Raw genomic sequence first — 25049 nt, 5'->3', positions numbered from 1 at the left:
GGTCTCCAGTGCCATGGGATTCCTGCAGATATGCTGCTACAGCTGTAGCCGTAAACCCTGTTAGTGGGGACACAGTTTCCACTTTTCTCAAACAAAAGTTGGAACAGGCCAAAGCAGGGTCTTGCTCATGTAATAGCATCAACTCTATGGCTTTTGCCCGCAAACCTAAGTTCCTGTGTGGGCCGGGGATTCCTGCCCACTGCTTACCCCCAGAGCTATGCTGGCAAAACTTTGAAACCAGCTCTAGCTAAAACTAAAGAAATAATAGGGGAGTCTCTCAGCGAACAGCGGAGCATTCGCTGTGCCATGGAATCCTTTCTCCAGCAATGGGCAAAACCAGATCCCAGGGAAGAGGCGATCCCATACTCTGAACTAACCCAGAGGTGACACGAAAGAGAAAGGTGCCTGTGTCACTAGAGCTAGCTCGCGCCAGGTAACAGCCGAGTGAAGACACGGCAGCTTGCTGGTTTCACACAGTGAGCAGGTGGTGTTGTCAGTGGGCACACGCCTGTGCTGAGCAGTTAACTGCAGTTATTTATGCTCCGCAGTCACACCCCGAGAGAACGCCGTAACTGCTGCGCCCACACGGGCACTGCTCTCACGTGGGAGGCACTGAGCAGATGGGGAGGTACAGCCCCGTTCCTCTGCACCCCTCTATGAATTCTTTCCCGGGGAACTGTGGGAGAACTTGTCTGTCCTTTCTGGGCACCTGGGGGAATCGTGGGAAGATGTTGGAGGCCCAGCAGCACTCGAGTGGTGCTAGCCTTCATCCACACTGTCGTGTGTGTGTGTGTGTGTGTTTGCACACACTGTACCCCCCCATGGGCCGGCAACTTGAGACAGGCATGCCACCATGCTGAGCGAAAGGCTGGTTTATGTGGAGGGGGCTCAAGGAAGTGCCAATCCTGGAGTTCACTCTGCAGCGGTGTGTCAGGTCCTGCTGCCGAGCCTGGGATGAGTTAACTCCATCTCCAGGTAGGCTCACCAACCCAGAAGAGCGAAAGCAGAACCTTCTGAGTGACTGACCCCAACAGCCGCTGATGGATTGCTCCTGTGCCCACTTGTTCCTTGTCCCGCTGCCATCCTGCTCCCCAGCTTGTTTCCTGACTCTGGCTTCAACCCTCACCATTGCTCGAATCACAAGGCTTGGCTGCCGAAGCGGCCAGGTCTTCCCTGCGATTCTTCCTTGCAGTGTCTCCCATGAGGTAAGAACGTGCCATCTCCCCACTCACAGACGCCAAGGTGCCAGGGCACTGATGGGCAACCTAGGCTAGGGAGTGGGTTGCATGAATGGCCCTCTTCATCTCAGTGTCCTAGCCAAGAAGGTCTCCTAGAATAGGTGAGCTTTTCTCACTGCACTTGTGTCCCTAGAATTTTCGGGCTGTGCCGACTGAACCATAGCAGCACTCTTACCGGATGTGGAGGGAGCACATGGCTCTCACAGGCAGTGCGGGATGCAGTCAGCACGCACCTCACCTCCCTTTGTGTGCCCTGGCTTCACATGCATGTCACTTTAGTAACACCGGTAGGAAACAAGCTACACTGACAGAAACCAGCGGAATACGGCAACCCTGTACATGGGCAACAGTAACACAATGTCTTGGAGGTGACACACAACCCCGATGGGCCACACGTGGCCTGAGGAGAAAGGTGATTCCCTCCTGAGCGCAGCTGGTTATCCCTTCCCGCTGGAAGCATAAAGCTGGATGCTCATGGCAGTGGGAACTCTGCCTGGATGTGGAAAGCAGGAACCATCTCTTCCCCCATAGGGCTGCCAGCAGCCTCCCTCTCCCCTGGGAGCTGGCTTTTATTCGGCTCACCCTTCCTTTTCTCCGGCCATGCAGAGGGTCCTGTTGGCAGTAGCTCTCCTTTCCTGTCTCTGAGAGCTGGTCACAGAACCACCAAGGGCTTTGTATTTCCCTCATGCTCTAGGATTTTATAGTCATGAACGGGCCTGAATTTCCCTGGACTTCAAATCCACGTGGGTGAAAGAGAACAGCATAAGGGCCCCTCGCCACTCTGCAAGTCACCAAAACCACAAGCGTGGGGCCACGAAGAGAGTACAACAGGATTCCGTGGCGGCTGCGTTTGTTGGCAGTTTCAGATCTTGTCTGTCAGGATGATCTGGAGGCAGTGGACAATAAAGGAGACATTCCCTGGAGTTCACAGCCCATAAATTGGCTGCTGTAAATTACCATGCCCATCTCTCCTAGCCCGAGGGGTAATTACACACAGCATAAATTAGCTGCTCAAATTAACCTGTCACCCCCTCTCACTCACCACAAAGAGAAAATGTTAACAGCCAGCCCTCAAACATCTCCATAAATATAGACACTTGGAACAAGGCACAAGCAAGATTAACTAAATATTTAAATGATCAGAACTCATGTTGTAGTAACACCTTGTTTTCTAATCTATTTTTGTTTAATAATTGAAAATACATTTAAAGCCTTAAATTAGCATTTCCCCGGAGCCAGGAGGCAGGACATATTCGCTGGGTAGGGGGAGATGTTGGGCAGATCTCTCAGTTCTTTTGTAGAGTCTCAGTTTTCATTTAAAAAAAGTCAGTCTAGTTAGTTTGGTTACAAGGAAAAATGTAACCTCTGTGAAAACGATACTGGGATGTCTGTCCCAGGCTCTTTGCAAACTCAATCGCTTTGAGGCACAAACCGCCCAATTCCTCTCAATGGGTGCTAATTCAGGAAGGAGAGGACGTATTCTGTCATAATGGCAGGTGTCGGCAGATGGTGATGGAGCTGTTACAAGCAACGCAGGGAAGGCAGGAAGGAGGACATGACTGGTATCATTTCCTGCAGCTTTGAAAGATTTGCCCTAAGTGATGGGGATCAAAATGATTTAACAACATCCCATGTCACCAGAATAAAGTGAACACAAAGGCCTTTGGATGCAAGCGCCCTGCCTGCCAGAGAAGAATCTGGTTTTCCCCTTGCTGCAGGTCTGTGACTAATATTAACAGAGTGTGACACGGTCACATCAAGGGAGGGTTGCGAGGCTTAATGACTTCACAGCCCCTGAAGACCTACAGCACTAAACAAACAGTGAGCGGTGGTGCATTTATTCTGATTAACAGCACAAAGCAACGCCACAAAACAAGAGCGAGGCCTGCTCGGGACCGTCACGCTCCAAATTTATGCACTCCGAGATGATGCTTCCATTTGGGTCATGTTGCAATTTCTCCAGGCTCATTAAGTGCCAATTAATGGCTTCCAAGAGGGGTGTTTAAATGTGGCAATTTGTAACTGAGCAAACTATGTATCTAAATGGGACACAGTATTTGTGCAAGTCAGCCGGTGTGCAATAGCTGCTGGGCATGTGACAGCTGCCAAGCATGCAGCAGCTGCCACTTAGTGCAACCAAATCCTCCCTCCCTGTGAAAACCTCCAGCTAACTGTGAGGTTTTGCACACACATGGCTTGTTCGGTGGAGCCACAAGGACGGATTTTTGGGGGGTCAGCACAGAATTCTCCTCTCTAATGTCAGTTCCTGAGCAGGGCCCCCATCCCCTCAGTAAATCCCCCCCCTCCCACTGTAGAACAGAGCCAAACTTCATAGCATACGGGTACACAGACTCACCATACCTGGGCCTTCTCCGACCTGCCTCTCTGCACAGCACAACGGCATGACTTCCAGGCCAAGGTAAACCTCTCCGAGTGAGAAGGATCTGGGCTGTTGATATGGCATTTTAGGCCCCTGGGTCTAACAGTGCAGCCTTTCACGCCAGGCAAGTCGCCAGTGACTTTGGAACCCTTGGATTCCAGATGAAATTTTAGTGCTACCAGGTAACATTTCCAATGCCGAAACCAAAGCAAACGTGCCAGAAGCAGGCAGGGGTCACACGCAGCCGAGCGCTGATCTGTCAGGTTGCCACAACCCACTGTACTACTCTGCCCAGGGCTGCTTCCAGCAGAGATGGCCCTCTGGTAAACTGGGAATAGTGTTTGGACAGAACAGCAAGGGGCACTCGTCCTCCTGATGGGCTTTTCCCTCTGGAAAGAAACGTGAGATGCAGGCCTTGCAATCTAAACACCACCACCACAGTACTGCAAACACAAACATGTAACCTATTAGCAGCCCGGTTCCGCAAATACTGACACACCCCATCAGCCTGCCAGTACTGCCCCCTCTCGCTAGCATATCGCCAAGTCTCACTGAGGCGGGTCCGTTTCTTAGTGCTCCATCTCCCGGATCCCCGGGGGTTATGGGAGAATCTCAACTTGCTTTTTTAAAAAAGGAAGTTTCTGGCTATTGTGGTTGCAAAGAAAAGCCTGAAAACATGAACCCCAAAGGCTACACCACCAAACAAAGCCAGAGGGACAATTAGAATCCAACGGTTTATTTTTATGTTATTACTATTTTGGCTTGCAAATGCTAAATAAATGCATTACTTTGGCTTCCAATTCATGCGATTAAACAAGCTCATGATTTTCTAATGATTTTTTGAAACTTGTGACAGGCAATACTGCATATGTCCATATCCCTTCTTTGAGAATGACAGGACATCTGCTCTTTTATTTGCTATGAATTATACCATGCCACAAAATAGCATGTGCCAGAGGGCCCCGATGCAGTAACCGTAATGCCCCCTGGCAGAAATCACTGTAAAGGTTCTTCAGAAAAGCCTTTCTTCAGAGAGAATGGTTTGTGGATGCTCTCCTCCACAAAAATCCAAACACTAAAACTCCCTTTTCCTCCAAACCTCCAGACTGGCACCTCCCTACCCCAATGCCCTGTCTCCCACCAGTGCAAAAAAAAAAAAAAAAAAAAAGAAGAAGAAGAAGAAGAAATTAACTAGATCTAAAAAACACTCAACCTAAAGTCCCTCCAGCAAGTAGAGTTTTGGCCCTGACGGGAGAAGTGCCAGAGACTGCAGTTGCCACTGATATTATGATGACGTGCAGTCAGCTAAACCCTAAGATACACCGAGAGCTAGAAATGCAGGCACCTTTCCTCATGAGAGTAACTTTACACAGCAGAGTAACCCCTAATACAGCCTCCCAGTTGCATTTCCACTCCTGTGTGAGACACACTCACTGGAGTGAAACGGGTCCCTCAGTTGGGAAAGCCCTCTGCTAAGCTGTTCTAGCTGTTGCTCACTGATAACCAGGGATTAAGTGGCAGAGGGTGAAAAGCCCCATTGCCAGCTGTACTCTAGGTTCTGAGAAAAGCTGACAGCCAAGAGTGTGTTATAATCCAGCAGTTCTGAAACGTCTGCTCTGAGAAACGCAGGCTGCATCCGCAGCCCATCTGCAAGGAGGCCAGAGCCTGTAAGAAAGGAAGAAAAACCCGTGGAAAACCATTCTTCTTTTGGTTAATTGCATAAGCGTCCCAGATAGTCTCCAGGACTTGTCAGAGGGTCTTTTTAATCCCCATCCTCTTTACTTCACTTTTACCAGCAATGGGAAAGGGTTTCTTGCTCTGATGTAGCAAGACAGCTGATAAATACACATATCCAACTGCAGCCCAGCACGTGATAAATCACGGACTCCTGAATTCAGCTACCTATAACCTTGGCAAACCTGGGAAAGCTTCAGATCCTGCCCCTGTCCCTAGAGAGGCAGGAACAAAAGTAACCGAGACTGTGGAATAGACCAGGAATACACCAGGAAGTTATTTTGAAATAACTAAATCAATGTAATAACTCCCAAGATAACAAAATTGAACTAGCCAGTCCACACTACAGGGAAGCCTCAAAATTAGTCCACAGCAGGCTCCGTCATTGTGGAAACGCTACTCGATTTAAAGCCCCAGGAAGCACTGGGAAATAATTAATTTGAATTACTCTGGAGTAGCTATTTCGAAATAGTGGCACCTAAGCGTCCACACTAATACGATTTCGAAATATCTATTTCAAAATTAGCCTTATTTCCTAAGGAAGCAGGAGTATACAGATTTCAAAGTAAGCGGCCCATTATTTCAAAATAATGGGCTTGGTAGTGTGGATGCTCCACTTATTAATTCGACCTAACAGGGGTTATTTCAAAATAACGCCCTAGTGTAGACCAGGGCCAAAGGTCCACCAAGTGTCCCGTTGAATGGAATCAGATCATCTGATCTCCCTCTGGTGCGTTAACCGACTCCCACAGAGCTGGGGCAAAATACCTGACAGATGGTACGTGGCCATATCAGAGCAGATCAGCTCTCCAGATAGTCTGGAACCCCCTCTCAATCTAGTGGAAAAATGCTAGATTCTTCAGAGGATGGCATACAAAAAAATCACTATAGTCCAAAGTACTGTGTGAGGCCCTGGTACATCAGATAGGGATATTTTCCCCTTCACAGCACACGCCTGCGCAGGCTGAGGGACACAAAGTCAATAAGACACACTTCTAAATACAATTATTTTTGTTCATTTTCCCCAATTTAACAACCATGAAACTGATTTTTAAAAAAATAACATTTTTTAAAACAGACAAACTTAGCCAAGGGCTAGAATTCAGGATCTATGAAAGAAAAAACCTCCAAAAGCTGAGCTTTCTGGAAATAAGATGTGATTTGCTCTGTTAAAATAAGGCATGGCACAAACCTTTGGACTGAATCATTCCCCTGCAGCATTGCGGCCCAAGCCAGAGCTGCATTGTGCTAGTGCTGGAGGAACCGGCTGGTAAATCTGGGGTAAAACAGGGAACCAGCCTATGTTAGCTTGGGTCTGCGTTGCCTTCTCTAGGGAGAGGCTTCACGTTTTGTCCGGTTTTAACACACAACAGTGTTCTAGGAATGGGAGAAAAAGGCCTTTTTTTTTAAGCACCATTTTCATCATGGCCCTGTTCTTTAAAAGAAAAAAACCCCTATCCTTTAACTCCTTCCGTGCCAGATGATGCAAGGATCCCAGCGACATGTTTCAGGAGAAGGCACTGGGTTTTCAAGAGGAAGGAACACTGATATGTTCACAAACAGCAACAATCTGTCTTTCCCAGCCTTGTTGGCACGGGAATGAGGGCCCTACCCATTTATAGTCACTACCCAAACCCACGAGTGTTGCACAGCCAGCCCAGGGCAGAAGAATGAAAGGGACACGCAGCAGGGGCCACTAGGGAGGAAAGAGAAAGAGGCAGCTCTCTGGCAAAATCTGAGCTGCTATTAAGTCATCACATTTCCATTCTGGAGTGGACAAATATTTATGCCAGCAGATTACTATTTAAACAGGTTTATGTTAATAGGGAGAGAGCTGTAATTATCAGCCCCTGGGACAAACATTAAACGTGACTAACAAACAGTACAGCCACATGGTGCCAAAATAGTTTCATAATGAAATGCCAACTTATCATCATCAGCACCCAACTCAGCACCCATTCAGGATCTAGTCAGTCACCCTATGCCGTGTCCAGTCCCCTTTGCTAAAGCATGGGGATGTGAGCCCCAGCCCTTAAGAAGCCAGAGCAGGAATGAGACTGTGGTCTTGTCATTGTTCCTTGCTATCCAGCAGAGCTGGTCCCACGTGGGCGCACAGAACACTCAAACTGCGTGCTGGCTTCAGAGGGTAACAGCCTACTACTGCTACCTGCTAACGGAGTTACTGCCGAAGCTCAAACTACAGAGGTTGCACACTTGGGTGGTGAAGGGCCGGAGGCTGCACCCTGCAGAGAATTATGAATATGGGGCTGAGCCTAGGCTATTGTCAATCTGCAGCAGGAGCCCGGGGCATGCTGGGCAGACCAGGAACTTGGATTTTTAAACCCACCTTTGTTAGCGGCTTGAATAATTGCTTTTCACAAGGAGCAAACCATGGGAGATTGAGCATGGTGCACAGCTCAGGGCTCCAGAAGCCAAGTACAGGGGGAACCTCTGTCTCTGGAGCTGAGGGCCACTGGCGCTTCACCCAAGGGTATCAAGTGGGGTCTGGTGAGAGCCCACTCTGTCAGTAGCCTATCTCCCTCCTGCCCCGCTGTCTCTCGAGACACGGGCAGGGCAGCGGAGCTCTGAGACAGCAGCAGGACTCACAGCGCTGGAGACGGGAGCCTTTTGCTGACCCAGAAAGAACAGCAGAGGCAGCAGCAGGGAGAGATTCCCACCCAGTGCCCAGCTCAGACCTGATCTGCAGAGTCCCCATTAGTATGCGGAGTCACTCCATGCTAACCAGTGGTGCTGAGTTTCTTTGGCACCCTACTCTGCCTAGTGGTGTGATGCTGGGGACAGCTCCTCTGCCCATCTCAGGTTAGTTTCGGAACAGTTGCAACATGGAGTGTCTGGCAGATGAAAATATTTGCTACAAGCTAGGTTGCTGTCCAGCCCCCTCACTGCACATCCAAGAGCATCACTGGCATGCAAGGCCTTTCCCTCGCTCCACCGCTGTGATGCAGGAGAACACGGGCATTTCAGTGGGCTGCAGGCCTGCAAATCCAGGAACAGACACTGGGGTTGCTGGCACCTTGCTGAAGCCACCTAACACATCTGCAAAACGTGCATGGCACCCTTTTGGCCTAGTGCCCCGATGTCGGCTGAGGACAGGCCAAGAAGCAATGAGCTTAACTGGCAGCAAAGGTGGTTTAGGTTGGACATTAGGCAAAGCACAGGAGCAAAATTTCCCTCCCTCTGAGCACCAAACCAGGCTTTCTTGTTAATATGAGCCATATGCCTCCCACAGCATTTAGCACCTTCAGTGTCGGAGGCTGTACAGCTTGCATGCAGAGAGCAGGGCCACCAAGGAGCAAGGTCCCCTCTGATCTTTTCCATCTATGCACAGAATTTGTCCGTCCTTGTGCAAAATAAATGTTATACATGCGCCAAGGCATGTGTGAATGTGCACCACCACAAGAAAAACAAAATTAGCCCTGGGTGCTCAGCTAATCAGCTGGGTGGCATTGGACTCTCTCCTGAGTGGCCACCCAAGCCCCCAGCTTACAGGGAACACCTCTGACAAGGGGGGGGGGGGTAGGGGAGAAGGGGCCAACTGCCCTGGGGCCTGGTGATACAAAAGGGCCTAGGGTTCCCAGCTGCTGTCACTGCAGCAGCAGCTGGAGCCCTGGGCTCTTTAAATTACTGCCAGAGCACCGCACACCTCTGAGGACTGGGGATGGGGGCACAGCCCTGGCCCCACCCCTTCCAGAAGCATGAACCACAAGGAGACAGGAGCTCATTCACTAGGGTCTGTTTGGCTCCTGGCTTCTCTGCCAAGATTGCCCATAATAGAGGCAGGGTGAAGGTAAAAGGGGACAAATTAGTGCCAGCTGAAATGGCACTACAGTGCGCTCCCGGCGTCTGCCCACCAACAGTGGGACTGAGTCCTCCCTGGTTTGTTTCCCATGTACCACCTACTGCTCCGGCCTCCAGAGACACATTTGGCAGGTGATGTGCTGCCCTGAAGTGACCTCAGATCCCTGTGGCCAGGGCTGTTGTCATGCCTGAGCTGGCTGACTCACCCCACTTGTGAACTCACAAGGAAAAAGGAGAACGGAACTCATCTGAGCGAGGAGGGCAGCTAATGCAGCTCAAGAACTGCGTGGAAATCCTGTTGGGTGAACAAGAAGAGCCTGGAATCCAAAATGAATCTTTCAGAGTTGGTGCAACAGAAATTAGGCTCAACTGGTGGGATGAATTATCCCGCACCCACTGTATGGCGCCGTACAGATCATGGGAACCAACATGTCCCAGGGCGTTTTGCTGCAGTCGGCCCTTTCCCTGCGTGTGTGCAGTCAGCTGCTCCTCCAGGTCCGATCCTCACCATCCCCTCTCAGGCTGCAGATCCAGCCTTTGATTGGCATCCCAGTGAGGATGGGATGTGAGGAAATATTTTAAAAGGGACAGAGAATAAGATGGAGGCTATCTTATTGCCTCTGTATAAATCCATGGTACGCCCACTTCATCAAAACTGCATGCAGATGTAGTCGCCTCATCTTAAAAAAAAGTATCTTGGCATTGGAAAAGGTTCAGAAAAGGGCAACAAAAATGATGAGAGATTTGAAATGGGTCCCATATGAAGAGAGATTAAAAAGACTTGGACTTTTCAACTTTGAAAAGAGGAGATTAAGTGGGGATATGGTAGAGGTCTATAAAATCATGATTGGTGTGGAGAAAGTGAATAAGGAAAAGTTATTTACTTGTTCCCACAATATAAGAACTAGGGGTTGCCAAATGAAATTAATAGGTAGCAGTTTTAAAGCAAACCAAAAGAAGTTTTTTCTTCATGCAGCGCACAGTTAACCTGTGGAACTCCTTGCCAGAGGATGTTGTGAAGACCAGGACTTTAACAGGATTTAAAAAAGAACTAGATAGGTCCATCAATGGCTATTAGCCAGGATGAGCAGGGATGGTGTCCCTAGCTTCTCGTTGTCAGAGGCCTAAAATGGGTGACAGGAGAGGGATCACTTGATGGTTCTGTTCCCTCCCTCTGGGGCACCTGGCATTGGCCACTGTCGGCAGAGCAGACACTGGGGTAGCTGGACCGTTGGTCTGACCAACTCTGGCCATTCTTTTGTTCAAGTTACTTGTGTCCACTGCAAGGGCATGTTCTCAGGAGGAGCAATAAGCAGTGTTCTTTGGGAGTTAGCTCTAGACACAGCCCTTCTTATCAGACTCCTGATCGGAATGGAAGACGTTCTCCCCCACTGCTTCCATTATCCAGCAGCAAGTATCAATACTCGTGCGAGTCTCTGATGTCAACAAAACCGGTCTCCTGGTAACTAGACTGTGATTATTTCTTTTTCAAGCTCCCTAGCATTACACAGAAATCTCTGTGTCTTGCAAGGTCCTAATTGTTCACAGCAATTTATGCGGCAAGGCGCTTGTCTGAATGCAGTCCCAGAACAAGAGAGGAGCACAATCACTTGCTCAGGATTGACGCCCAAGTCAGGCACTCACATCGCTAGCAGGAAGGCACCAGCAGATTTGGCAGCACACAGGAGCATGCAAAATTCAAGCTGTTGCTCAAGCGTCTTCTAATTCAAGTCTCTTGGGTTTGCAAAAACCTATTTTGCAAAAGCAGGGCCCTGTGAGACCTCCGGGACATCTCACTTCATGTCTGGCCAGAAAGAGCACAATGGCTGCCTAGACCCGGGTATTGCAGACTCCGCCTTTCCACTCTGGGCTGGAATAGAATCATAGACTTACAGGACACTAGAACTGGAAGGGACCTCAGGAGGTCATCGAGTCCAGTTCCTTGCCCTCATGGCAGGACCCAGTACTGTCTAGACCATCCGTGATAGATGTCTGTCTAACCTGGAGCTCTGAAAGGCTGAGCCTCCAGCTGAGTCTGCAGCCAGAAGAACAGCTGCTGAAAATAATGAATCAAACTTTGGAAAGGTTTAGAGTAAAGCAGCAGGGCCGACAGCCACCGCAGGCCCAGGGGCAAAGTGTGTGTGTGTGTGTGTGGGGGGGGGGGGGGTTGGCTCAGCACTCTTGAAAGGAGCGGGGCCACAGGCCGAAGGGGCAGGGACACAGGCATTCAGCCCTTAGCGCCGACCAGACTGTGGCACTGTACCCCGCTCTAGTCCTCAAAGCCATGCGGAGTGGCACTATGGCACTCCATGGCATTTCAAAGGGGCAGGGTTCCAGCAACCCCACTGCTGCAGCAGCAACTGGGCATTCTGGGGCCTTTTGAAACATTAGGCCCTAGGCAACTGCCCCCTTTACCTCCCTCTGTCGGCAGGCCTGGACTAAAGAGCTGAGTGTGAGCTGCAGGGAGGTGAGAATTGTCCTTGTTTTCTGGGCCAGATTCACCAACCCTTGTCTTAAGATGGCCAACAGGGTCTTATAAACACTACAAAACAAATCTAGGAGGCCATCAACACCAGCCTCCCCACCAACAATGTGCATACAACAACAACTCAAGACACACAAAATATTTGCCTTGAACTCTCAACCCATTCCACATGGGACCTGAACGTGTCCAACTTACTTGGATGTTGTCAAACGAGGCTCTGTTTGTAACATCATACAGCAGTAACAATGCTGTGGAGAGAGGAAAAGACACAGTTAATGCAGTTAATTACCCACCAAAGGGTCAAAGGTATTTTTTGTTTGTTTGTTTTGCTCTTTACAGCAAGTTATTTTTAGGATGACGACATTGACTGCTGATAAATGCAAAGTAGTGCACCCTGGAAAACATACGCTCAACTGTACATACAAAATAATGGGTCTAAAATTAGCTGTTGTCATTCAAGAGAGATCTTGGAGTCGTCATGGATAGCTCTCTGAAAACATCTGCTTACTGTGCAGCAGCAGGCAAACAAGCTGACAGAATGTTAGGAACCATTAGGAAAGGGATAGAAAATAAGACAGAGAATATCTTAATGCCTCTGTATCAGTCCACGGCACCTTGAATGCGACATGCAGTGTTGGTCACGCCATCAGAATTATATTAAAATTGGAAACATTAAAGAGAACTGCAACAAAGATGACTAGGGAGGTGGAACCGAGATTAAAAAGAGTGGGACTGTTTAGCTTAGCAGACAGACAACTAAGGGGGATATGGAAAAGGTCTGTATAATCACAACTGCTGTGGAGAAAGCAAATAAGGAAGTGATACATCCTCTTTCCCACCACACAAGAACCAGGGGTCATCCAATGAAATGAACAGGCAATGGGTTTAAAACACATGAAAATAAACACTTCTTCACACAGTGCACAAGTCAACCTGGAACTCGTCAGGGGATGTGGTAAAGGCCAAAAGTGTAACGGGGCTCCAAAAATATCTAGATAAGTTCAAGGAGGATACACTCTCTTAATGGCTATTAGCCAAGATGGTCAGGGATGCAACCCAGTACTCTAGGTGTCCCTAAACCAGAGGTGGTTGGGAACCTTCTTTGGGTCAGGAGTGTCTGCCCTAGTGAAAAAAATCAGTGAAGGGCCACAAAGTGAGGTGCTCTGAGGTGGGGCCAAAATGAGGGGTTCAGTGTGTGGGAGAGGGTTGCCAGGAAGCAGTCTTGGGGTATGGGTGGGAAGGAGGATGCAGGAGAGGAGGGGGATTCAGGAGTGCGCTGGGGTGAGAGGGCTGGGCAGGAGGTAGGCTGCAGGAGCGTGGTGGTGTGGGATCTGGGTGACGGGGTGCTTACCAGGCAGGGTGGGACTGGAGCACCAGCACAGACTCCCCAGTGCTGGAGTGGAGGAGCCCTGAGTCTTGGGGGCTGGATCCAGGCAAGTTGGGGGCTGGATCTGGCCCCTGGGCCATAGGTTCCCCAACCCTGCCCTAAACCTCTGACTGCCACAAAGTGAGCCTGGATGAGACAGGATGGATCACTCAGTAGCTGCCTTGTTCTGTCCATTCCCTCTGAAGCCCATGGCATTGGCCACTGTCAGAAGACAGGACATTGAGCTAGATGGACCATTGGTCTGACTCAGCGAGGTCAGTCTTACATGCTTCGGTTCATGCAAAGCTTTGTATTGCTACTATGCATTTTACTGAAATCACAAGTGCCTCTCCCAATGGGTTAGGTTGGCAGGACACTGGGGTGGGAAGCTGTGATGGCACACCTTGTGGAACAGTTTTCTTTTTGTAAATTTAAGTCCATGGTATGCAAAACTTGCATGGAAACTGCACTGGTCTCTGCAGAGCCTGAGACACCCAGCAGCCCATGGCAGAGCAGCAGCATTCTGAACCCTCCCTGCCATGGCACTGTGTGGGGAAGTGGGATGGGGTGAATCAGGCCGAGGTCCCCTGTTGGAGGCTCTGTGGTCCTGCCACACACCTTCCCCCTGCCCCTGAAAAAAGGCTATAGACAAGTCCTCCAGGAGGCTAGAGTGGCTATGGAGGAACCAGCCAATCAGAGGCCAGAAATTCCCTATAAAAGGAGCTGTAGGACTAGAATCAGCTCAGTGTCTCTGGAACACTGAAGAGGTGAAGACTGAGTGACTGGCTGGCTGAGGGAGCTGCAGCAGCAGCACCATGGAGAGCTCTGTGTGGGGAGCGAATGAGAGACCATGAACTGAGGTAAAGCTCGAAGCTAGGGACATGAAACTGTCTTCAGGAGGAGAAGCCCTGCTCTCATCCAGAGTGGGGCAACAAACCGAGAGACTCAGAGATGCTCTACAGAGGGCACTGGGATGGGCTGCTACGAGAGGTGTGTCTCAAAGGGGTTTGTCATGCACGGGGTGTGACTCGGCCGGAGGGCTGTGTTGCTGAAGAGGCTTTTGGCCGCAGGCAGTGGAGGAACCTGCACTTGACCAGTGGGGGCGCTCATGAGAGGCGAGACACTGAAGACACTGCCTGTCCTTTTCAAGAGACTCATGCACCAGGCGCAGGACGTAAGCTCCTTCTTTGCTGGTGGGGGAGGTAGCTGGGGACCAAGAAAGCAACTGGCCACTTTAAGTAATAGTCCTTGCTAATAAAGTAGTAGCCCAGGCCCCATTGTGCCAGGTGCTGCATGGGGACATGCCTACGATCCCAGAAAGCCTGAGTCCAGAAAGAAATTCCCCAAATCATAGAGACGACACTTCTGAGAGCGCCTTCCAATCCGAAGAGCCCTCCCGCACTTCTCAGCCTGGGCCTGACCCTCCTATATACACTTTCATGACTGCCCGCGTGGGGTCAGGAAATCAGGCCCCTTCTCTAAGGATGAGTCAGTTCTACATGACACAGCACAAGAACAGGCAGTTTCCTGCATCTCATTCAGGAGCAGAGTGTCCAGACATCCTCTGCATTCTTCCAGTGGGTTGTCTCTCTCGCTGAGTCTGTAACCTTGTCCTAGACTGCGACTGTGTCACTCACGGAGAACCTGGCAGGAGCAGCGCACGCTGGATGCAGAAGGGCCGTTTCCCTTTTTTGGAAACCTACCGACTGCTATACTTACCTGCATGCCTCCAGCTTCCATCCCGGACACACCACACGATCCATTGTTTACAGCCAAGCACTGAGGTACAACCGCATATGCTCCAAACCCTCAGACAGAGACCTACGCCTACAAGATCTTCAACAAGCATTCTGTAAACTGCAATACCCACACGAGGAAGTGAGGAGACAGATTGATAGCCAGACATGTACCCAGAAGCCTCCTGCTACAGGACAAGCCCAAGAAATAAACCAACAGAACACCACTGGCCATCACCTACAGTCCCCAGCTAAAACCTCTCCAACGCATCGTTAATGATCTACAACCCATCCTGGACAATGATCTCTCGCTTTCACAGGCCTTGGGAGGTAGGCCAGTCCTTGCCCACAGACAACCTGAAGCATATTCTTATCAGCAACTACACACCGCACCATAATAACTCGAACTCAGGAACCAATCCTTTCAACAAACCTCGGTGCCAACTCTGCCCACATATATACACCAGCAACACCATCACAGGACCTAACCGGATCAGCCATACTGTCACTGGTACATTCTCCTGCACATCTCCCAACATTATATATGCCATCATGTGCCAACAATGCCCCACTGCTATATACATCGGCCAAACTGGACAGTCCCTACGTAAAAGAAGCAGTGGACACAAATCTGGTATTAGGAATGGCAACATACAAAAACCTGAAGGGGAACACTTCAATCTTCCTGAACACACAATTTCAGATCTAAAGGTAGCCATCCAGCAGCAAAAAAACTTCAGGACCAGACTTCAAAGAAACTGCTGAGCTACAGTTCATCTTCAAGTTTGACACAATCAACTCTGGATTAAACAATGACTGTGAATGGCTCGCTAACTACAAAAGTGGCTTCTGCTCTCTTGGAATTCACACCTCCAGATCAGCTACTAGAAGTGGGCCCTCATCCTCCTTGATTGGATCCACCTCGTCATCTCCAGCCTGATTCTGGCCTGCATATTTATACCTGCCTCTGGAAATTTCCACTACATGCATCTGACGAAGTGGGTCTTTGCCCACGAAAGCTTATGCTCCTACACTGCAGTTAGTCTATAAGGTGCCACAGGACTCATCACCGCTTTTGCAGATTCAGACTAACATGGCTACCCCTCTGATACTTGACTTCCCTCTTTTGTGTATCCCGTGAACTAACTAGAGGACTGCACAGTCCCAGGGAGGCCAAATGACCATGGAGGACACCCCATATGGGCAAGCCTGCTCCAGTGCAATACACCTGTCAGAACAAGAGGTGCACGTGATATGTCCAGGGGGCTTGGTATCTCCGAGTGCCAAAGAGGCCAAAGAACTGGATGACGAGGGAGAACAGGAATACAACAGCGAGCCTTTGACTGCTAAACACTGGTTGGAATCCTGGCCAGGTCAATGGTCAATGACTAAAACCTTTCTTCTGCCAGCCAAGAGAAAGTTTCTAACTCACAGCCCTTCACTTCAGTGCCACTGCTCCACGGTGACAGGGATGGCATGATGTCTTCACCTGCCAGGCTAGGACCATTTCTAAACTCCGAGCTAACACCAGTCCACTGGGTCCTGATCACACTGGGCTGTCGTGCCAATGCTGGGTGTGCCAGCACTCCCGGTAACATGCCCGGGGATCAGAAACACCACCTGCTCAGCCTGGCTTGGAATGAGTAGTGTCATACTTCGAGGGAGACCTTCAGCCCCTTGGAGACTCGCGTGCCAGGGCTTGGAGGCGCCGTGCGGGAGGTGCACCTGGAGATTTGGGCTCCATTGAAATGAGGGGATAAAAGACAAAAGTGTTTTTAGAAATTAGTGAGGCCGTCAGTTATCATGGCGATGAGCTTGGTTTAAACCTAGAGAGAAAGGCTGGCATGGAACACTGTTTAAAAAGGGGTTGGGTGTTCTCTTGCTGATCTCCCGTCTGACATGGGCCACGTCACATAATCCCACAGGGTGTGGCGGAGTTTGGATTCATTCCAAGTCAGGGACCAGCCTGGGGTGGGAGGAGTCTGTCCGGACATTCCCCTAGCCCTCTTCTGAGTCGCAGTGCGCTGCTCCATTCCCACTCAGAGAGAAACAAGACAACTCTCTCATGTGCCTCAAAGTGAAACTGAAACCCTACCTCTCCATCACCCACATCTGAGAAGGCTAGTTCTAGAGCCAGTGGCCAGCCCCTCACTGCCCCTACCCTCCCTCACCTGCAGATGCTGCACACAGGAGTCCTTAGAATCTAGACATGGGGGCCACAACGTTTGGATGAAGATCCCAACTTTAGCCAAGCCCAGGACTACTTGGATGCAGGGGTTTGGTTCAGATACATCTCTACTAGGCACTGTAATGCTCTGACTGCAGGGCTGGTTACCTGCTGGGAAGCATCTTCTGTAACTAACATACAAAGCCCCCAAGTACAACATGCTCAATAGACAAAGGACACCGTATCTTACCCAAGACATCAATTCTCTGAAAGGAAGGCAAGTGCCAGCATTGTCCATGGGTACATCTAATATTGGCTTAAACTGTTCAGGGAGCCAAAGCTTCACAGAATAGAATTACATGCCAGGCCCTCTGAAAGTCTGTGCTCTATTGCTGTGACTGGCAACACAATAGCTGCCATAGATCAGAAGAAGTGAATAAAAAAACCACTAGCTCGTGATGGAGAATTTAATCCCCAGTAACAGCAAATGTTCTTCAAACACACTGGCTAACAAAGCCACTATACCATTGTCCCCTCCCTGGCTCACTCAGAATCGTTCACCGTGAATCAGCGACACCCCCAAAGCCAAACCCTCACTCGAGACGTAGGCCAATGGGAGTTTGTAGAGAAAAGGCCACCCACCAGCCAGCAAAGCGCCAGAAACACAAGCACATGGCATGCTAAGGCAAGGAGGTTGCCTGGGACATGAGCTAGGCACGTTCCTCGCACTACACTGTGATCTTTGCAGGCCTTTCATTAGCTCCATGTGATCCCTATCCCTTCCCCAGCATGGGGCCCCTCTGCACATTAATAGTCTTAATGCCTGGGGCAGTCTCTGCAGAGGGCTCTCGTTCCAAAGAATAGGATAACGGGACTGGTGAAACGTGATTGTTTAGAAGGCAGGCAGATTGCTCAGTGGGGGAAGGTTAAGCTTCATTTCACAGAAGGAAAGAGTCTGTAAACATGGCTGGGTTGCGAAGGAAGAGTTTCAGTTCGCGGTGATCAATGCACTCCAAACCAGTTGGCGTTTCTGCCAATGAAAGCCCGTGTGCGACACCACTGCACAGCCAGCAACTTTGAGTGAATGCATACAGCCTGCAGGTGTACTGGCATAGGGATGTGGGCTCGTTGGCTCTCAACCCAAGCAGGGTCAGTCCTGTTCTGAACGTGGGCGGAGGACGAGTAAGGAAAACAGCAGGAGTTGTAAGAAATGGAGCTGGTGGCTCAGTAGATGCGTGTGACTGTGCAAAAGCCTTGGGGGCTGTGGTGGATAATCAGCTGAACACAAATCGCTAGTGCAGTGGGCTCTGGCCAAAAGGGCTAACGTGGTCCTGGGATTCGTCAGCAAGGGACTCTTGAGTAGGAGCAGAGTTTATTTGACTTCTGTACTTGGCACTGGGATGCCCACTGCTGGAATGCTGTCTCCAGTTCTGGTGCCTGCAGGTCAAGAGGGACGTTGATAAATGGGAGAGGTCCAGAGAACGGCAGGGGAATAATTAGGAAACAGGTTGGCGGATGATAGACTTAATCTAGCTTAGAAAAGAGAAGATTAAGGGGTGATTTGACCACACTTACTATTAATAATGGCTCTTCAGCCTAGCAGGGAAAGGTCTAACACCATCTCAGGGAGCTGGAGCTACACAAATTCAGACTGGAAGAAGGTATCCGTTTTTACCAGTGAGAGTAACTAACCATCCGGACACTTGACCCAGGGTAACAGTGGACTCTCCATCACTGATAATGTTTAAACCAAGATTGGAAGCTTTTCTAAAAAGTTGGCTCTAGGAACTAGTTTGTGGCAGGTCTCTGGCCTGTGATATGCTGGATGTCAGACCAGAAGATCATTGCAGTTATTCAGGAGGGGTCAGGATTTACTGCTGAGGTGTCCTCACATGTCTCTGGCTCCGCTGATGATGATAACCAGAAGGCTGCTTGCGTGAGTACTCAGTGATGTGTGCCGTGTGGACTTGTGCACTTAGTCTCCTCAGCAGACCCCGAGAGAGCCCCCAAAGACCACAAGCCAGATGAGGATCGAAGTGCTAGACCAGGTTTATTGTTAAGCGAAGTACAGTCACAATTGTCAGTAGCTTCTACTGAACCACTATGCACATGTGCCCCATAGTAATGGAATGACTCATTCAGCGGGAAATTTCCACTGCCCATAGGTCATCCAAAGTCTCTCCTCCCAAGATGCCACTTTATATACACACTAACAACTTACACATCACTGCTGATGTGTCAGGTTGCCACCCTCTGATGCTACTTAGATATCACCCATCACACCCTGTACCTCGTGGTTTGATTAGATCATCTCTATCCATCATGCTGTCATTTTAGACCCTGTCCTGAGCCTACATCTGCATCTATGGGAAGTGAGTACCAAGGTCTTTTTTAATGAGCTAGTGATACTGTGTACTTTCCACTTATGACCAGTACCAATTACTGTTCTATACCTGGAGCTATCCAATTAGCGTTTTGCACTCTCAGCCCTGTTCGTGCCAAGTTTTGTGAGCAGGGGCCTGTCTCTTGCTCACAATTTAGCTTTGCTTTATGTTAGTCCATTGTTAGCTAGGCCTCAGGCCAGGCCTATGCTACATGGGTTTATGTTTTAGGCCTTCATCTTACTACAAGGATAATGGTCCCTTCTGGCTGTAAAATCTATTTGTCTTCCCCAAGTTAGTACTGAGTTGTTGCCCCAGCTCAATGTTGCTTATCTTTGGCATAGACAGCCTTAACTGTTTGTGGGATAGAGATGGTCAAATTTTCCCACGGAAACATGGGAGTTTCAAAGTTTCCTTTTGAAATCTCAAAAATTGGTTTTCAATTAAAGTGAACCATTTTGAATTGAAATTTTCGTTTAATTGGTTTTAGGCTTTTGTTTTTTCATTTCCCCCCTGCCAGTACAATACAATGTGTGATCGCTTGGGCTTTCTTCCTAGTCCCCACCCCTTCACTTTCCCATTTTCCAAGCCAGCTGTTGAAAGACTTCGCCAACATTGGAAATGTTACAGGGAGCAGGGGGAGACAAAAAATAAAGGGGGCAAAGAAAGCATTAACTATCATTCACTGTATTGTATTCACTGGCAAAGAGGGGAAATAAAGAACTGGGAATAAAAATGAAACGACACTTGAAATGCTCAACTTTTTAAAAAATGTTTGATGATAAAAGTTGTTCCATTTTGAAATTCATGTCAAACGCGTTTTCTGCCTGGGACTGTGTATGTGAAAACTGATTTGCTTGTGGCGCTTAGACGTCTTCTGTGAGACCAGCCTGCACACCAGCCTGGGGTGTCTTGCCTGAGACCCTTCTGCAAAGAACAGGGATTCGCCTTCCTTTCCATCCTGAAACACTCAACCATGGCAGCATGCTCCCTGGCCTCAGCCTCCCCAGAGTCCTGTCCAGACTGCGTGTCAAGGACTTTCTGGTCATCCCTGCGGAAAGGAGATGCACAAATGCCTGCTGTCATTCTTACAGCTCATTTCACTTGGAGCTCCAAGGACCCCTGTTCAGTGCCCATTTCCCATTGGGGACCCCCAGTGTCATCTTCTCTGGACAGATCCATGACGCTCCGGCTCACTGTAACTGGGGCTCTGCCTACCAACTGCTAGCTGGGGGGTGTGGGAGGCTCGGATAGGGAAATCCTCCAAGGGAGAACGTACCAAATTACGATCACTCATTCCAGCCAGGCCAACCGATGGGGGGCTAAGGGAGGCGACTGCCCTGGGGCCTGGTGATTGAAAAGGGCCATGGCTCCATAGCAGCAGCGACAGTTGGAGCCCTGGGCCCTTTAACTCACTGCCAGAGCACCAGGTGGCATTGAAGGGCTGGCTGGGGGGTGCTAATCAGCCCCACCTCTACTGCCCGAGGCCCTGCTCCTTCTTGGAGCATGGAGCCAGTTCTCCCATCCACCTGGCCCTGGGGGCCAGCAAAACTGTTGACCCTCCTGATTCCAGATCTCTCCCTACTGCCCGTTAGTTACCTGGGAGGCTGTGTCACTACAAAATGGTGTGAGATCTGGCTTCAAAGACCCACAGGCAGAGGGGCTGGATCTGGAGGAGTGGGGGGTGAGGCTGAATGCCTGGCTTCCATTGTCTGTGGGGTGCATGGTTCTGTTCAGTGGCTTTAGCGATCCCCCCAACATTGTTCCACAATCCCGCCCACAGGGCACAGACAACTGACTGGAGCTGTTCCACACCCACCCGTCATCTCTGTCCCGGGGTTGAGTGAAAAAGACAAAATCTTGTATGGCTTTTGCACTGGGACTTTCCAAGGACCATTCCAGTCACCAAAGCTTAACCGTGAAGCCATGCAGTAGCCCAACAAGAGAATCCCCACCAGCCAGCTGAGAGCCTCATGCTGGGGTTTCATGGAGAGGGGGGGCAAGTCATTAGGAGGCAGAGAACAATCACCCCCATTCAAGATTTGTGCTGTGTTCCTGCTGCCCGTGGCAAGGCAGATGCTCTGGAGTGAGCAGCAAATGTCTTGTTAAATATGTACTCAACTCTTGGAGTCTCTTTCCAATCTACCAACTATTTGCTACTCTGTGGCTACATCCTACTGGGAAGTGGCTGATGTGCTTCCTGCCCATTTGTCCATTCTGCAACTGCCGGCAGAAGGGTGCCGGAGACAGCCACAGCTACAGCTCACATAGAACCACTTCCAGGAAATAAATAGATACGCACAGAGCATTGAAATAACCCCACCTGTCCCCTTCCTGTAACGCTCAGGGATTCTGGCCCATCCTCTGCCTCAGTTTACCTTCCAATCACTGACCCAGCAAACTGCAACTGGTGTCTTCACAACACTGATCCCTGTTCTGGGCATGGTGTGTTACCACAAAGGCTGAGCACTTTCCCAGCCTCTCCCTTGGCTCAGTTACTCCTCTCGGCCGGTATTCCCCTGCAGGCAAGACAAGTGTTCCCATCACATGACCCCCCAGGACTCATTCCCTTTACGGGAGGAGTGAGTGAAGCCTCGCCGAGGTGAGGGCGAACCCCCCGTTCCCTTCAAGGGTCGGCTCATCCTGGCAGCCAGCAGGGCCTCACTGATTTCCCCCAGCAGCAGGTCATTCACAGGAAATGAACCCATCTCATTCCCTGGGCCACGAGGAGGGAAGACAGCACCGGATCCTACACGGTGGAACTCAGCAGGAATTTCCTGCTTCACTCCAGCAGGGGCTGAATGAGGCTAAAAATGAATCCATTTGATCTTTTATATTTTTCTTCCCCTTTAAGTCTCCTGCATGTGTAGTACTAACCACTAGGGAACAAAGGGTGTTTTCAGGGGCTAACAGTGTCCTCATGGGCAGTGGGTGAAGATAGGACTGGGAGAGACAAGCCCGCATCCCCAGCCCTGCCCCATCTGCCCAGGACCCGCCCCCCATCACAAGGAGGTGGGGTGCCTTGCGGCCTGAGTCTCTGTGGCCCCAGCCTTGGGGGGAGGAGGAGGACATGCAGCCCCAGCCTCCCCACAGGGGTCCACGATCCCTTGGGCCCCCCAGAACAACAAGCATTTTCTGGATTGTGTCCCTCTAAATGTTATTCTCCCCTTCCCCAAAAGAGGTGTGCGCAGAGAAGCTCTTACCATGGGCATCTCGGTAATAGGCGTGGGTGACGCTTCGGAACCGCTCCTGCCCTGCCGTGTCCCAGATCTGAAAAGGGCAAAGACAAGAGACAACATCAGACGCAACACGAGGCTCAAGCCAGGCCAGGCTGCTCTGGAAGCCAGGAAGAGACACTGGGCTCCCTTGTTTCAAGAGGTTTCATTTCTTTCTAGGTCTAAAACAAATTGAAGGGGAGGAGCTGGCGAGAGCAGCTCTATGGACTCCAGAGAAGCATTGGAACAAGGATTTTGGTAAGTCTCCCGCTTAGTCACGTGGGAAGTGACCTGCATTGCCCAAATCATCCCTGCCCCAGTGTGCTATCAGGGTGGCAGCTTCTGATTGGACTGTAATTATTGTCTTTATTTCATTATGAAGTCACAGCCAAACATGTTGGGGACTCGTGCAATGTTCCTTCTCATTTTTCCATCCATGTACAGAAGAAATTTTGTTGTGTGCACCTGGGCATGTGCACCTCTCAGAAACTAACATGAACGCTGCTGGCTGTGGGAGGCTGTGGGCACTCTGCTAATCAGCTGGGCAGCATTTGAGTCTGTCCTGGGTGGTCACCCAAGTGCTCAGCTTCCAAGGAACACTGGTCTTGTGGCGTGGTCCAGCTAGGAGTCATGACTACAGCTCCTTCGAAATTCAACAGGATTGCATCCGATTCCAAATCCTGTTTCTTTGGACACACCAGGAATGAAGCGCTTTCAGACAACTGTGCCTTCCCAAAACAACAGTCAGTGAACCCCACTGCCCATGTGGGTGTTGACACATACCTTTGAATGGCATGGAGATTACTGTTTCAGCTACCTGGTAACATAAAGGAGCTTAATAGCTTTTTACAGCTCTATTAAAGGAAGAGCTGTGGTCATATCCAACCCATCTCAGAATGGAAGCCACCTTTTGGAGACTAGCTTTCTGTGCTTAGCTATCAGGTTCTTTTCCCTCTCAACCCACCTCTCCTATGAGCTAAGAGCCTTGCAAGCCAGATGCCCAGCTAAGGGGTTGTGAATGCAATTACATTACAAAGCCTTTCCAAATTGAGCCAGTTCTATTTGTTATTACAGATTGACCCTCTCTAGTCTGGCAACATCCGTGGTCTGGCATGATTTGAGTTAGCTAGACATCCACTTGTCATGGGAGTGACCAACTTTCCCGCTGTCCCATAAAGTGCATTTCCAGGCCCCAGTCCTGGCTCTCAGTGTTTTGGGCTGTCCTTTAGCTCTCACTGCCCCCGAAATGTCTTCTCAGAGCCCAGTAAGCTGTGGCAGTGTCGATGCTGCTGCTAGACAATATTGACCTCTATGGTCCGGCAAATTCTCTGGTTCGGCACTGGCCAGATCTCAAGGGTACCAGACTAGAGAGGTTCAACCTGTACTTCTTTGGCAGGTTCTGGTTCACTCACAAGCTACTCATTCCATGTCTCCATCCCTCCAAGAGAAGCACCATGGAAAATGTCCACTTAGCTCCTCATGGTTTCATGTCATGCCAGGCCACATACCACAGGCCAAAGTGACTCACATGGGGCGTTCACATGAGCAATCCTAGCTCTCATGGCGACGGAGGAAACATTGTGGGTTTCAGCAATGGTGGGCAGAAAATTAAGATCCAAGCAGATATTCTTTTGGAAAATATAAAATCTAGTGATAACGCAGACTCCTGAGAAAATGGCTTTACCATTTCATTTCAACAGCAATTCATGGTCCCATCTCTTTGCACATGATTCATTTGCAACTGGGGGACATTTGTAGGGCTATGACTAGAGAAAGTGACAAGTGCAAGACATATTGAAGAGGCGCGTCACCATTCTTCAGCCTGTCTGAAGACTGAAAGGATGGGATTTGACAAGCAGCCGACAATGCATCCTTAATCGAAAATCCATTTGCTAGATGGATGGATGGGGGGGGGGGGACCTGCGAATTGAATGCATCAGGTTTTAATGCAAAGATGTGTTCACACAGAGACACACTCTCCTATTGGGGGAAAAGGCGAGCGAAGAGTATTTGTTAGCTTTTGGCACAGAGGTCACAGGAGAGAGCCAGGTTGGGGGCAGGAGATGCTACAGTAGGGATGTAAAATCCCCTTTAAGGAGTTATCGGTTAAACATTATGTGTAACCCAGTTAACAGCTTGAACAGGAGTGGGCCCCCTGCCCATGGCGTGGTGCACCAGTTAACTGTAACCAGCAAGCATCCCCCCGACAAGGGTTCGAGTTAACTGGTTAACCATTCACATTCCTAGACTACAGCTGTTCAGATTCTTTTTGTCTGTTCAGATTTCTACAGGCCAGGATGCATGGGGAGGGGAGCGGATAATGGTGTTTTTCATCATGAAGGGCTCGTCTGCCCTAAGAATTAGTCTGGATTTCAGCCATCATAATACCCCACCCTTGCGGATTGTGACGGGGTGTGCATACTCGGCACTGATGCAGGTGGGTTAAGACCCTGTGGGCGGAGGAAGTCCTGCCCCTTCACCCAGATTGGGCATGCTCCACATGCTGGGGCAGCATAAAAGACAGCAAA

At 49.8% G+C, this 25049-nt stretch overlaps 1 protein-coding gene across 1 annotated transcript in view; it reads right to left on the bottom strand.

The window, feature by feature from the left end:
* The window catches only part of RAB26 (RAB26, member RAS oncogene family), a 208113-nt gene that overhangs the window by 34939 nt on the left and 148125 nt on the right, over nt 1-25049 (bottom strand). The window contains exons 4-5 of the mRNA XM_075899858.2: nt 22510-22576; nt 11852-11904 (exon numbers count right to left, since the gene is read on the bottom strand). Coding sequence (XP_075755973.1) covers nt 11852-11904; nt 22510-22576 — 120 coding nt within the window. The remainder of the gene's footprint in view (nt 1-11851; nt 11905-22509; nt 22577-25049) is intronic.

The sequence above is a fragment of the Pelodiscus sinensis genome, chromosome 15 (genome assembly GCF_052426305.1).
Source record: "Pelodiscus sinensis isolate ZL-2025 chromosome 15, ASM5242630v1, whole genome shotgun sequence".
Taxonomy (NCBI): Eukaryota; Metazoa; Chordata; order Testudines; family Trionychidae; genus Pelodiscus; species Pelodiscus sinensis.
This window is presented reverse-complemented; position numbering and strand designations above follow the sequence as displayed.